This window comes from Excalfactoria chinensis, chromosome 14 (assembly GCF_039878825.1).
Source record: "Excalfactoria chinensis isolate bCotChi1 chromosome 14, bCotChi1.hap2, whole genome shotgun sequence".
Classification (NCBI taxonomy): domain Eukaryota; kingdom Metazoa; phylum Chordata; class Aves; order Galliformes; family Phasianidae; genus Excalfactoria; species Excalfactoria chinensis.
Genome location: NC_092838.1, coordinates 9,399,659 through 9,414,209, shown reverse-complemented (window position 1 = coordinate 9,414,209; position 14,551 = coordinate 9,399,659). Strand labels below are relative to the sequence as shown.

Here is a 14,551-nt window from a genome sequence, read left to right as displayed (position 1 = left end):
AGCTGAGGGTGATGCTGTTGTGTTGTGGGTGCTGTGACCCCCGACCCAAGTGCCAGCAGCAGTAAACCTTCGCTGTGCAAAGCAGCTCCCAAACTCAGCTTGGCTGCTGCTGAGGCTGGGGAAGGAGCAGCTGAGCAGCTCCTGGTCTCTTTCACTTGAAACCACGATTCTGCTCCTCCTCCTTAAAGCTCTTCTTGAGGGACTTGGGTTTGTGAGCTCAGTGAAGCTGCAGTCCTTTCCTCTCCTGATCCAGCCCCGGAGAGCGATGTTTTCCTGCTGGTGCCATTGATGTGCCGTCCCTTGCTGCAGGCAGAATCAGCTGCGTTAGCACAGATGAGTGATTCTAAACTGTTCATTCAGCTGCTGATGACGTTTCCCTTCTTCTGCCTGGAGCAAGCTGCCGAGCAGAGGGGTCTGTTTGCATTCAGTGAGTGGCAGTGACATCCAGGTTGGGAGCGCTCACCTGGACCCATTGGTGCCACAGGAGATCCAGCTGCTGCTCTGCTGCGTGCGAATGGCTGCAAAGCATCAGGAGAGGTGAGCCTTTAGGCCAGAATGCTACTAATAATAGGTTCGTACCATTGAACTAAACAGCTGCAGTTGTGTTCAGACTGGTAGCCTCGTGTGCTGCTTCTGCCCTGCACGGCTCTGCCGGGCCCTTAGCAGAGACTTCAGCTAATTAAGGGTGTGCTGGGAGCTAATGAGGGCTTCCTGCCCAACCTGCTGGAGGTGAGGAAACCTGACTCCTGCTGTTCCAGCACCTTGGTTTGCTTCCTTCTCTTAGCAGTAAGTTTTCAGGAGGCAGCACGGTGAGGTTACGATAAAGGATTTCAGATCTGTAAAGCCCAGGTAAGCCCATAATGTTAAGCCAGAGGATCTTAATAATACTGAGTGCTTTTCCAGGGGCAAAAAGCTGGTGTGGGCTGCAGGGCAGTGTGCTGCGGTGTGTGCTGAGTGATGCAGAGCAACGGTATGGAGGCTGTCACCACTGGGTGCCCCCACCCGGAGGGCAGCACTGACAGCCGTGAACGCGATGTGGGTTGTGCCGGGGGTCGGGGGGGAGCCGGGCTCTGCCGCCCAGCAGCCGCTAGATGGGGTGCGCTGCGCGGCCCGGAGCAGCCCCGCTTCGTGCTCAGGGAGCATCCATCGCATCCATCCCTACTTCTTCGTCCCGTCCTCCCCCCCAGCCCCCTCTCTCTGCTCCCCATCCATCCCAGCCCTGCTGCGCCCTTAGTGCTCAGATCCCCTTCCCAGCACCAGCGCTGGCTGCCGTGAACAGGATGAGGGCAATTGCCCCGTGTTTGACCCGGTCCCGGGGTTAAAGCACAGCTGCCCGGGGAGCAGAAAGGCCGGCGAACAGCCAGGGATGCTGCAGGTCCGGCACAGCTGCGGGCTGTGAGCCCTTCCTTCCCCCCAAGGACTGCGGGGTTCTCCGCTCCGAACCCCAGCGATGCCCCGCAGCCCTTCAGCGCCCCGTGAGCCCATCGGGCGGCACCGAGCATCTCCTTCCCCTTACAGCCCCAAATGACTTCAAAACCCGGAGCAGGAAGGCAGAGGCGGGAGCCCCATCTCTTCTTCACCATTCAGGTGCGGATCAGCCTTTCATGTCCCCATTTGCATTTCAATCGGTTGGGACGCGGTGAATTGGGGTTGGAAGCCAAGCGATGTGCCGTGCCGTGCTGCGCTGCACAGCTCACGGCCCCGCACTCAGCGCTTCTGCTTGTTTGTGTTGGAGCTGCGGGAGCTGATGCACTCTGGGATATTCAATGACGTCCGGAGCGCTGTCAGCGATGCCAGCTCGTGTTGGAGCGATTTAAGGGGGTGTGTGTGTGTGTGTGTGTGTGGGATGGGGGGGAGGGTGTTTGGATCGAGGATCTGGGAGGTTGGTTTTGTGCAGTTTGGGTTTTTTAAATCGCTTTTAAATGGAGCCGGGGCCGGGCAGAGCAGTGCCACAGAGTGGGAAAAGAGGGGAGGAACAGAGGGATAAATGGCTGTGTTTATAGGGGGTGCGATGGATGGGAAGGAAAACAGCAACCCCCCCCCAACGAGGTTTGGCTGCAAACAGCCTCGTGTGCGCCGTGGTTGTGCAGTTGATGCCATAAATCCATAATTCTGTTCTTATTCAATTAGGATTTTAGCACACAATCAGGTGATCGCTCTAAGAGGATTTCCTCTAAGGCAGGATTTGAATAACCGGGCTGCGAATTATGTATTCCCTTAACCGGTTTATTCCTTTATCAGATTTATTTCCCCCCCCCCTAAGCACTTTAATGCATTGACTTCCCCATTGTCCCCTCTATTCACAGCGCTCCCCAAAGCCAATGCAAATCCCCTCCCCTTCCCCCCCCTATGAGGCTGTAACACGCAGTGTGTGCCAATGGAGCCCAACCTTTCGTGCATGCTGAGGTTTGTGGAGGGTGGGTGCCCTGGTTGTGGGGCTGGAAGTGGCTCTGATGCTCTATGGGGAGCCTATGGCCCAGCCCTGGGGAGTGCCAGAATGGGTGGGGATGGTTGGTGGGGGTCTGTGTTGGGGTTGGAGATGTGGAGTGGGGCACAACCCACGTGTCAACAACAGCAAGGCTGTGCTTCCTGCATGGGCTGTGGGCTTTGGTGGCAGGAAAAGCAGATTTCCCCCCCCCCCCCAAATGGTGCCACTGGGGCTCAGGTCTGCTATGCTGTCCCATGGCGTTTGTGTTGGGGGCCTTTGGGTTGGTATTGGATGCAGCTGATGTGCGGCTGAGCAGCCACAGGGTGTGATTGCCACAGCCCTTAGAGCAGAGGGTTCGCTCTGGAGCAACGTGGGCATCGTGGAGATGGGAGGGCAGAGCGTGCAGCTCCTCAGGAATGGCCCTTAGGATGTTCTGCACTGCACTCCCGTGGTTGCCCCATGTATGGAGATGCTCAGGTCGCTGTTGAGATCCTTTGGAGCCCAGCATGGGGGAAAAAAGCAACTCAGAGGTGGATCCTGGGGGGGTTGTCGCCATTTTCTCCCTTTAGAGGAAAATCTCTGCTTCCCACCTGCTCTGTAAGGAGCTGGGATGAGTGGGAGCTGCTGGAGGGCCCCCCCTGCGCACCCAGTGCTGATTGTCTCCTTCACATCCCCCCTGTGCTGTGTGTGCGTGCGGCCATTATGCAAAGTTGCAATCAAGGAGCTGAATTAGCAGCTCATCTCGGATTAATTAGCGAGGGATGCAAATTTGTTCTAACAAGGAAAGAGGAAAAGGGGAGGGGGGATGGGGGGCCCCCCCTGGTTCCTGCAGTGCTGGCAGTGCAGCGGTGTGGGCAGAGGAGCAGGGAGCTCCCAGGAGCACTGAGCTGGGCTGTGGGCTCTGTCAGTGGGGGCTGTGGGCTGGTAATGGCAGTGTGGAGGGATACCCTGAAAGGCCTCTTTCTCACCTCTGCAGTGATGACAGTCGATAAAACCCAACTCTGCTGGAAGGAAAAGCGCCCTATGGGGGAGTTCTGGAGGCTGCCCCAATCCAGCATCTCCCGGCCAAATGAGATGGCATCACCTCATTCCTTCCCGTGGAATTAATCAGTGCTCTGAGCAGTGAGGTGAGGCCCTGATCGAGGCATTTTCTCCCTTTTCCAACCCTCTGTGCTTCGCAGCCCAAAGCACTGACATTTGGTGAAGGATGCTCTGCAGTTTGATGGCCCAGGGGAGGCCCCAGGCTGGAGCTGAGCTTGGGATGTCCCCGGTGCCATTGGGACCGGCCCAGCATCACCCCACTGCATGCGGAGCACTGCAGCTGGTGGGACTTTGGGCCTGTAAAGTGGGTCAAGCGGAAACTCAGGGAGCATCCAAGCTCACAGCCCTCACACCAGCTCCATCACAGCTGAATTATTCAGGTCCAGCTGAAACATTGAAGAGTGGCAGAGCTCAGTGGGGACACCCAGCTCGGAGCCCTCAGCACTCAGCCCCATAGCAGGATGGGGCACCACGGGAGGGCAGCGGGGTCTGGTGCTGCCCTTTGGAGAGGATGAAGTGGGGAGAGGGTGCTCAGAAGGGATTCGTGCCAGGGCTGCCCTGAGCTGCAGAGCTTTCTGTGCTGGGGTTGGGAGCAGGAGCACAACTTTGTCTCCAAACCTGCCTCCAGCCCCATCTCTGTCCCTAAGGTGATCAGGATGCTGCCGTGAGCTCAGGGGTCTCTATAGGACCCACAGCTTGGACAGGACCTCCAGCTCAGCTGCGTGGCAGAAGGGCTGCGATTGCTGCTGGGTGAGTAACGCTGCCGGGAGTGCGGAGGCAGCAGGGAAAAGCCGTGCGCAGATGCTGCAGCTCGCCCTGCTCTTTTTGTGCAGCTCTCACTCTGTGGTGATGCCAAGCTGGGATTCTCTGGTGTCACGTAGGGCTGCGCTGCTCCATCCCTGCCATGGGTGGTGGTGCTGTGGGGGTCCCCCCTCCCTCATCTTTACAACCCAGTTGGGGCTGAGGGGCTCCTGCCCTGCTCAGGAGGGTGGGACACTCGTGGTGTCCCTGTCTATGGCACCCTCCTTGGGACCGTGCGTGGTGTCCCCACCTCTCCATGCTGCTGGTTCCCCACTTCCATCCCCAGTGATGGGAGGAGATGGGACTTCCCCATTCACTGTCCCCACAGCCCTTCTGTTTTCTGCACACTAACCAGAGCTGCATTGCATCCATCCTGCCCATCTTTGGAGGCGTTTTTAGCCATGCTGGATGCGGGGGGCAGCCAACCCACAGCATGGGAGTTGGAACTGGGGGATTTTTATGTCCCCTCCCAACCTCAGCCACTCTGTGATCCATTTGTTGTTCTCTCCAGCTGTACATCCATCCATACCATCCATCCATCCAACCTTCTACCTGTACTTCTGTCCATCCTTCCTGTCTGCACACTCACCCATTTATCCCATCCATCCATCCAGCTGTTCACCATGCAGAATTTTTGCTGGAGGTGTTTGAGGAACGTGTAGATGTTGCACGGAGGGTTTAATGGGCAAAACTGGTGATGGATGGGCTGTTGGACCAGATAATCTTGGAGGTCTTTCCCAACCTTGTTGATTCTGTGATCATCCATCCATCCCATCCCTGCATCCATCTTTGGAACAGCCAGTGCTGGACCCCTCAGCCCATCTCATGTTTGGAGGAGAAAAGACCCTGCAATGGGAGCAAAGCTCGTGTCCTAAATGAAACGAGGTACGTTTTTCATGTTGATGAATGCTCTGTTTGCAGCTCCGCGTCTCTGGGCGGGCAGCGCCTACAGGCGGTCCCTATGGGCTGTGTCTATAGGCAGGGCTGTGTCTATAGGCAGGGCTGTGTCTATAGGCAGGGCCGTGAACGCGCTCCGTTCGGGGGGAAAAAGCCATTTCTGCGCCTCGGGGACATCGCTGCCGGGGAGGGGCGGCGGAGGGGTGGGGAGGGGCGGGAGGTGGGTTCGGAGCCGCCCCCGCTCGGAGCCGCCGCGTTCGCCTCTGCCGGTGCCCCCACCCCGAGAACGGAGCTCCGCGATGGCGGGGCCGGGGGGATCCGGCGGGGGCTGAGGCAGCTGGAAGGGCCGGTGCCGCAGAGCTGGAGAGGAGGAGGGAGGTAAGAGCGGTGTCGACCTGTTGGGCGAGAACCGGACCGGCTTTGTCTGGGGCTGGGCGGGGGGGGGGGGGGGGGAGAGTGGAGCGGGAGGGGTTGGGGTGAGACGAACCCCTTCCCCAGACCTCCCTCTCCTCGTTAGCATCCTCGCCCCGGTGGGGTCTGATGAATTCCCAAGATGGGGACCCTTTTCTCGGCAGCGCAAAACAATCACGGTAATAATTTCATCCTCCACAGAAGCAGCTCCTGTTGGCAAGGGCCCTTTTCCCAATTAGAAATAATCGTTTATAATTGTCTCTCATCCCCTATGGGAGCATCCTCTGCTTTGTCCCTCACTCTGCACCCACCCAGAGAGGCGACAGGCCTTGGCTCTCCTCCCTGTAAACCCAGAAGGGGAAACCAGATCGATTGATCCCGGGGGGTGGATGCAGGGCTGGCTGTGCTGCACAACCTGCACCACGGAGAAGTTTGGGGCAGCGCTGGATCCATGGGGTGTTCCCAACCAGTGTGATCTCCAGACGGGGGCTCTTTGATGGTCAAAGCCCCACACTGGGCTCTGCCAGCACTCTGGGAGCAGCTTCCCATTGGGTTTTATCACCTCCTGGGGTAGCACCAGTGGATGGGGTCATCCAGATCCCCTACGAACCATGAGATGAAGCGATGGCTCCCACTTGAAATGTGCCCCATTGGAGCTCCAGGATGAGTTCTGCCTTCAGCCTGGCTATGCTGGGGACCCTGATGTGCTCCCCCAGCACTATGGCTTCTGCATGGCCTCAGGGCCATGGCATCGCCGCTCTGCCTGATGCGTTTTAGCATTGAAGCTATTGAAGCTCGCACTTGCAGGCTCTGTTTGCAGCCCGCCCCGTCCTGGCAGCCGGGAAAGGCTGCAAAACCTCCGTGTCCCTGCAAACGCTGCATCTCGCGGTGAGATCCGACAAATCACTGTAATTGATTTTTCCCTCCCTTGCCTGCCTCGTCCTGCTGCCTCCTCGGAGGTTTCTCTCTGCAGGGCGGTCGGTGGGCGGCGGGCACGGGGCAGGCTGGCATCTAGCGACTGGCACCGGTAATGCAGAGCGGGGCCCGGAGGATGGAGGGCATTTCGGGTGGTGCCGGTGGGCTCGCTGCTGGATGCCCGGCGGTGGGCTGGGAGCTGGGATGGGGATGTACTTGGTGCCGTCTCCACCCCTGGGCTCTGGAGCAAAACCCACGAGGGCTGTCGCTCACCTGTGATCTCCCTCCCCAGACTGTCCGTGATGGGATCAGTGGGAACGGAGCGCTTCAAGGAGCTGAGCCCCATGGGGACACCTGAAGGCAACGTGGTGATGAGCTTCAGCTTCGACAGCTACCAGCTGGAGGAGGACGAGCTGCAGCGGGGCAGCCAGGCCAAGGGCGTGCTCACCTTCATGGAGCCCGGTGAGGGACGGGATGTGATGGGAGGGAGCTGCCTCTCCCTGTGCTTTTCCCACCCATTTAGGAGATCTTGGGATGGTTTCGTAGCCACAAATGGTCTGAAGTGCAGTGACATCAACTAATGTCTCTTTGGGGCTCGCTATCGCAGCTACCACAGCATCCTGTAGCATTGGGCTCTGTGGTGGGTACTCACCAGGTCTCTCCCCACACAGGCAGCTTTGGGGCTGCTATTAAAACCCATCAGCACTCAGAGCCCTCAGCTCTGCTGTTCTTCTGCCTCTTGCTAAAACACTTTCATTTCTGGAGGGACAACCTCCAGGCTGAGGATGTTTGTTCCTGAGAGCTGCAGAGCTGCTTGCAGGGCACTTAGAGCCCTGATGTCCCCACTAACATGACAGCTGTGTTCATTGCCCCACAGCTTCATTGGGTGCAGCCCAGTGACTGTGGTAGTGCCACTGCCACGTCCTCTCTCTTTCTTTCCTTCTTGGCTCAGTTTCTGAAGACCCCGAGCCGCAGGACCGATACCACGGGATCTACTTTGCCATGCTGCTGGCTGGTGTTGGGTTTCTCCTGCCATACAACAGCTTCATCACCGATGTGGACTACCTGCACCACAAATACCCAGGTAGGGCTCTGGCAGCTGCAGCCCTTCCTGCTCCCCAAACCTGGGCAGAGCCCCCACCGCCTTCCTCTCTGCAGGGACCTCCATAGTCTTTGACATGAGCCTCACCTACATCCTGGTGGCCTTGGTGGCCGTCATCCTCAACAATGCTCTGGTGGAGCTGCTGAGCCTGCACACCCGCATCTCTGTGGGTGAGCTGGGATCTCTGTGCCCCTGGGCAGCGCTGGCTTCCCATTGCCCCCTACCCACATCCATCTCCCCCCCCCTCCAGGCTACCTCTTTGCCCTGGGCCCCCTGCTCTTCGTCAGCATCTGCGACGTCTGGCTGGAGCTCTTCACCCGGCGGCAAGCCTATGCCATCAACCTGGTGGCTGTTGGGGTGGTGGCCTTTGGCTGCACAGGTATGCTGTGGTCACCTGGGACAACCTACCAGCCACCCCTCATGTCCCTTTCCCCCTACCCGGTCCCAGTGGTTCAGCTGCTGCCATAATCCCCCTCCTTCTCCCCTCTGCACCTCTCTCCTGAAGTGCAGCAATCCAGCTTCTATGGCTACACGGGGCTGCTGCCCAAGCGCTACACGCAGGGGGTGATGACAGGAGAGAGTGAGTATCGCCGTCCCACGCGTGCAGCAACCCACTGCCCCCAGCACACCATGCAGGGAGAGGCTGCCAGGAGGTCCCTAAGCTGTAGAGCTCAGTGGGACCCGGCACCAACAGCTCTGCTGTGCCACCAGGCACCGCGGGGGTCATCATCTCGCTCAGCCGCATCTTCACCAAGCTGCTGCTGTCGGACGAGAAGGAGAACACGGTCATCTTCTTCTTCATCTCCATCGGCATGGAGCTGACGTGCTTCATCCTTCACCTCCTGGTGAAGCGCACTCGCTTCGTCCGTTATTACACCTCCTGCCCCCGCAAGGCCCACCCTGAGCCCCGTGGGGCCGGCAACCATGGGACGGGCTACCGCGTCCACCATGACGTCACTGCTGAGGACATCAGATTTGTAAGCCAGGGGGGCTTCCTTCTGATCCCCAATATCCCTCCCTCTCTGGGACTCAGCACTTGTGTCCCCCCCCATCCCATGCAGGAGGATCGGCTGCAGGGACAGCTGGGATCTCCCCATGGCAGCCCGGGTCCTGAAGCTGAGCTGGCTGGCAGTGGTACCTACATGCGCTTCGATGTCCCCAGGCCCAAAATCAAGAGGAGCTGGCCCAGTTTCAGAGGTGGGTGGTGGGCTCAGGGTGAACCACACTAGTTGGCCATTATGGGGTGTTTCAACAGTGTTTGGTGGGGCAGGAGGGGCAATCAGTGGGCTTTGTGCACAAAAACGTGGGGAGAAAATACACACTGAAAAGTATGGGGACACTCCTTTGGAAGTCCTTCCTGCTTTCACCATCGTTCAGCCACAGCTGAGAAGTTGGGCTGTGCAGTGGGAGGGTTTAAGCCTCACTGCCCATCTCCACCAGCCATGCTGCTCCACCGCTATGTCGTGTCGCGGCTCATCTGGGCCTACATGCTGTCCATCGCCATGACCTACTTCATCACCCTGTGCCTCTTCCCTGGGCTGGAGTCGGAGATCCACAACTGCACGCTGGGGGAATGGCTCCCCATCCTCATCATGGCCATCTTCAACCTCTCCGACTTTGTTGGCAAGGTAGGAGGCATCGCTGCCACCGCGGTGGGGGCTCACCCTGTCCATCCCTATTGCCTTTGCACGTCCTTAGAAGGAAGAGGGGATGAGTCAACTGTGGCTCATCTGCACTCTTTGGGTGTCCAACCAGCGTGAGGTTGTCCACCAACACGGCCAACATTGGGTTCCCAAATATGGGCCTTCCCCATCCCACCTCCTCCCCGCTGCCCCATTTGGGGCGTTGCGTTGCCCTCCTCTCCCCTCCCTCAGCACGGTCTCTGCCCCTCATACAGATCCTGGCTGCCCTGCCTTATGACTGGAGAGGAACACACCTCCTTGTCTACTCCTGCCTCCGCGTCATCTTCATCCCTCTCTTCATCATGTGCGTCTACCCCAATGGCCAGCCCACCTTCGGCCACCCCGCCTGGCCCTGCATTTTCTCCCTCCTCATGGGCATCACCAACGGCTACTTCGGCAGCGTCCCCATGATCCTGGCTGCCGGCAAAGTGAGCCCCGAGCAGCGGGAGCTGGCAGGTAGGGCTGCACCATCCAGGGGCTGCCACGTGGGGTGGCCAATGTAGGGTGAGACCCTCTGTCCATCTCTGCAGGGAACACCATGACCGTGTCCTACATGACGGGCTTGACGCTGGGCTCAGCCGTGGCTTATTTTGCCTACAGCCTCACCAGTACATCCCACAGTAGCTGTTTCTACACTGAAACCTCCAACGGCTCCTTCCTGGGGGGGTACTGAGCCCCAGGGCTGGGCGATGGGGCCAGGATGGGGCCGTGCACTGCTCCTGTACCCAGTGGCACACACTGCCCACCCAGATGGTCCCTGGGCATCGTCCAGAGCTGATTCTTGGGCTGATGTCCCCCAGTGTTGTTGATCCCAATGTTCCTGGGGGCTCCCCCTGGGCAGTGGTGGTGGTGGTGGATCTTCTCTTGTTTGAGACCTTGCCAAAGGGAATGGGGAAGAGAGTAATAGGGGGCTGCTGAGGAAGAGGAGGAGGGGAGGAAGGTGGCTCTGGGCTGGGCTCTTAGTGATGGTGCTGCAGCTTTCTGCTGAGGACAGCCTGAAACCATGACCCCAACCCTTCCCTGTGTTTCAACTGCTGTATAGAAGCCCCAAGAAGGAATTAGTAAGCTTTTTTGTTCCTCTTTTTGCCCACTATTCTTGTCCCCAGATCTGTGCTGGGCTGGGGTGGGGGGGGGTTGGATTGTGATTCCCTGGGTGCTGCTTGGGGCCACTGCTGAGCTTCAACTTCTATCACATACATCAAACTGAAAGCAGATCGTATGTCATACTTGGCAACAATCCCTTCTCAGAGCCACACTGTTGGGCTGGGAACCCTGGCAGATCCTTGGCAGAAAGGCTTTGGGGTACGTGGGTGCCAGCTCAGCCAGGCAGTGGAGCCACCAAAAAACACCAGCCCTCCCCCCTCCCAAAAACAAAAGCCATGAGCTGCAGGGTACATACAGCCCAGCTGCCAGCCAGGCCCTGCTGCAGGGTTCCCCCTCCCTTCCTTGCCAACACCGCCGGGTTTAGCATTTCCTAATCAATAAAAGCTTTTTGGTTTTGCCTTTATACTTCTATTTACTTAAGGCAGCGCTTCTGCTACCTGGGGGGCAGTAGGGGCCATGTGTGCCAGCTGCCCTGGGTTCCTCGAGTCCAGCTGTGGGGTGGGGGAGGACAGGTCCATGGCAGCTGGTGAGAGGCTGGAGTGAAGCCCAGGGAGCCCAAAGGGAGCTCCTGCAGCCTGCAGAGCCCTGTGAGGGCAGCGAGCAGGAGGGGAGCAGCTGAATGGAGCAGGAGTTACTTTGGGGGTGATTTCTGAGGGCTGTCTGCACACACGGTGTGTGCAGCTCCTGGGGGCTGTGAACCCCAAAGCGCCCCCCAACACCACGCTGAGCCAGACAACAAGCAAAGCCAGCGGTTCATCAACGCACCATCCGACCTTCAGGGCTCTGTGGGGCTGCAGGGCTCTGCTCCGTGCAGTCACACCATCCACCCCAGGCTCCCATCCCAGCTCTCAGGGCCACCCCGCTGGGATCCCATCCACACCATGGGATGGGCACACGGGGACCCCACAGCGTGGTGCCCAGCTTGGGCCGTGCCCATCACCAGGGCCAGGTAAGGACTGTCAGTCAGGAAAAGCGAGACAAAGAACCATGATGCTTCGTTGGGTTGCTTTTGGTTGTTGTTTTTTTTTTTTGTGGTTTTTTTTTGTGTTTTGTGTTTTTTTCCTCAAATTAATTATTTTTTATGAAAAAAAAAAAGCTCACACTGGAGTCGTCCAACAAACAATGTCAAAACGGAGCTGTTCTCAACCAAACAGAAACGAAAAGACAAAAAAACCTGGCTCTCCTTTCCTCTCGATTGTCTGAAATATCCTTGTGTTCCATAGAAGGCAGTGGGTTTTAAGTGCTTTCTATTTAACATTAGCATAAAATCTCTCTCGCGCGCTCTCTCTCTCGCTCTTTTACAATAAGCTCACACCATTTGTACTACAGGTACAGTACACTTGGAGCGTGGGGAGGGGAGGGGGGGCCTGTTCCCAGATGGTTTACAATCACAATCCAACAGGAAGTGAAAAATAATCTTCTGAACGTCAGACTGTGTTCGTTTTTCTGCTGTTGGAGGATTGGGGGATGGTTTAGTGGGTTCAGTGGTGGCGGGTTGGGTGGTGGGTTGGGTTGGGGTTGGGTGGTAGTGGTTTGGGTTGGGTGGTGGTGGGTTGGGTGGTAGTTTGGGTTGGGGTTGGGTGGTGGTTTGGGTTGGGGTTGGGTGGTGGGTTGGTGGGGTTGGGTTGGTGGGTTGGGTGGTGTATTGGAGTTGGATGGTAGTTTAGGTTGGGGCTGGGTGGTGGTTTGATGGTGGTGGGTCAGGTTGGGTGGCGGTGGTGGTGGTTTGGGTTGGGGTTGAGTGGTGGTTTGGTAGTGGTGGTTTGGGTTGGGTTGTGATTTGGTGGTGGTTTGGGTTGGGTAGGTTGTGGTGGTGGTTTGGTGGTGGTGATTGGGTTGGAGTGGTGGTTTGGGTTGGGGTTGGGTGGTGGTTTGGTGGTGGTGGTTTGGGATGGGGCTGGGTGTTGGGTTGGGTGGTGATGGTTTGGGGTGTTTTTTTTTCCTTTTCTTTGTTTTTTTCTTTTTTAGAATATCATAACTTGGTTTTTTTTTTTGTCTTTTTTTTTTTTTTTTTTTCTTTCCCCTCACAGTTTTAAAAAGTTTATATTTATATATATATATTTATATTTATATTTATAATTAAAAAGTTGAATCCATTTAAAGATTTATAATACAGGAGGACTAAAGAGTCTTTTGGTACATTAAAACTGTACAGGTTCGAACCGTCACTATCCGCGGTGCCCGGGGCAGAGGTGGGACAGCGCAGCACCATTGTGGTTCTATCTGAAGTCGAGGGGTGACTGTGCAGGGACACCCAGGCCCCCAGGGTCTGGTACGGAGCAGTACTGGGGTGGATGATAGTTTGCAAGCTGTCCAAGCTCTCCCCACCAGAGCCTGGGCTGCTGCTCCCGGCCGAGCGGAGCTGTGCTCCGCATCCCAGCGCTGCAGTGCGAGTCGACAGTTGCAAAGATCAGTGCGTCTCTTGGGGGTTTTTGTTTAAGTGCAAGGATGTTGCATCGTTCTGTTCTCCTCCGGCGTCCCCCCACCTTGCTGTGCTGGCCAGCTGTGGAAATGCTGCTTCACATCCTGTCCCTGTTCCTTCAAATGAGAGGCTTCCAGCCAGCTGACTGCTCCATGCAGGTGTGAGATGTGAAGCTGAGTGAGCAGTGATAAAATCCACTCCACCATGGGAGGCACCCCCTGACCTCCTCTGCCTCCTCTGCTCCAAGCACCAAAGCAGCGTCTCCCAGTCGTTTCCTTCCCTGCTTCTCCGCACTCTCACATGGAGCTCTTCGGCAAGCATCACCCTTTTCTCACTGTGCACTTCCTCCTCTATCTCCTTTTTGGGACAGGAGAGAGTGGGAAGGGGGACTCAGCCCATCTGGGGCAATGGGAAAGCAGCACTGCAGGTGTGACAGGGGCTCACCTGGCACCTCCAGCCTGGAGGACCTCCTGCCATCTCCACGGCGGGGCCAGCGCTGCCCTTCTGTGCTCCACTGCTGGGCAGGGAACTGCAAAAAGGTGCCGGGAGGATCGAGACGAGGCGCTGAGAGAGACTCATCTCCTTTCTCTTTCACCCTGTCCTTCCTAAAGGGTCATGTGAAACAAGCAGGGGATATAAGGACGGAGAGGAACGTACGCAGAAGGTCAGCAGGTGTCCTTCCACATACCAGCGGCTTCTGAGTGACTGATGGGGGCAAATGACACAAAAGGGATCCCTCCTGCTGGGGGGTCCCGCTGGTGAAATGATCATGAGACCCATGTGCTTTCCAGGACCAAAAGGAGGAAGGGAGAAGCTGGTCAAGTGTCACCTTAATTAAAGCCACTTCCTGAAGATTCTCGAGGCTCACACACCACCGCTACCACCAGCATCTTCCATGATTGCTGTAACCGCTTTCCCAACCCCTTTCTTCAGCCCTCTCCTTCCTCCCCATGTCTCTCGCACTCTCCTGTCTGTAGTGTGACACGGAAGTCATGAGCTTTGAAAGAAACAATCATGTCGTCTGAACAGGCACGTCCTCAGGTTTGTCCTGTCCCTTTCCCAGGGCTGGCACGTGCTCCCTGGGCGGTCAGCAGATGACAGGGACCCCGTCAGTGTTGAAGATCATGCCCGTAGTGGGCTCATAGGTCCCTGCAAGGTAGTAGAGGTCCTCGCTGTCTTGATATTTCTTAGTCTTTAGCATCTGCTCATACTGATCCAGACCAACAACGAGACACTTGTGTGAGATGGTCTGGACATCGTTTTCATCCACGTGAGAAGACTGATAGAGAGCTCGCTGCATTACAGGAAGGGGAAGAGGCAGACAGAAAGGAGTAATTAGAACTCTCAGCAATTAAAGCATCATCTGCAATACACAGGAAAAACATCCACCGGACTACCCAGGGCTTGTGCTCATGCAGAAAACCCCAACCATCCCCACTATGAGCCCAGGCAGGGACACTGGGAACACCAGGGGGCTGATCCTATGGGCAGCGTGGATGTGATCAGTCCTTTACACCAAACCCGAGCCCTTGTGCACAGCCAGCTCCCACAGAAGGAAACCACAGCTGCAAAGTGTGCTGACCGGGCAATACAGAGGCCTGGAGTTTATCATCTCCATTTCAAGGATGTAATTGCAAAGACAGAAGTGTTGGTTGGGGGTCCACTGCTCCTCCCAACACCCAGCACCAGCAGCTATTCCCATCCTCCTAAATACACCCATCCAAAGTCCTTGAAACTGCAGTCTCAAC

General features: G+C 57.0%; 2 protein-coding genes and 1 long non-coding RNA gene across 9 annotated transcripts in view; 2 read left to right on the top strand and 1 right to left on the bottom strand.

The window, feature by feature from the left end:
• Positions 1-227: 227 nt before the first annotated feature.
• On the top strand, positions 228-10,784 carry SLC29A4 (solute carrier family 29 member 4). Of its 3 annotated transcripts, none has more exons than XM_072349038.1 (11): positions 228-537; positions 6,786-6,955; positions 7,446-7,577; positions 7,652-7,765; positions 7,846-7,974; positions 8,101-8,175; positions 8,307-8,572; positions 8,657-8,792; positions 9,036-9,223; positions 9,493-9,733; positions 9,808-10,784. In XM_072349038.1, the coding sequence occupies exons 1-11, from the start codon at positions 515-517 to the stop codon at positions 9,948-9,950; spliced, it is 1,617 nt and encodes a 538-aa protein (XP_072205139.1). In that variant the 5' UTR covers positions 228-514; the 3' UTR covers positions 9,951-10,784. The 3 variants fall into 3 exon arrangements, with proteins under 3 accessions (XP_072205139.1, XP_072205140.1, XP_072205138.1); XM_072349039.1 differs by lacking the exon at positions 228-537 and adding an exon at positions 5,378-5,545; XM_072349037.1 differs by lacking the exon at positions 228-537 and adding an exon at positions 6,571-6,654.
• On the top strand, positions 1,398-5,289 carry LOC140258611 (uncharacterized). Of its 2 annotated transcripts, XR_011905270.1 has the most exons (4): positions 1,398-1,587; positions 3,405-3,555; positions 4,117-4,219; positions 5,069-5,289. It is a non-coding gene; the product is annotated as an uncharacterized lncRNA (long non-coding RNA). The 2 variants fall into 2 exon arrangements; XR_011905269.1 differs by having other exon boundaries at positions 4,117-5,289.
• Positions 10,785-11,805: 1,021 nt separating the features above from the next.
• Positions 11,806-14,551, bottom strand: part of TNRC18 (trinucleotide repeat containing 18) — a 46,998-nt gene continuing 44,252 nt past the window's right edge. For all 4 annotated transcript variants that reach the window (XM_072349025.1, XM_072349027.1, XM_072349028.1 and 1 more), the window contains one exon: positions 11,806-14,097. In XM_072349025.1, coding sequence (XP_072205126.1) covers positions 13,891-14,097 — 207 coding nt within the window. In that variant the 3' untranslated portion in view covers positions 11,806-13,890. The remainder of the gene's footprint in view (positions 14,098-14,551) is intronic.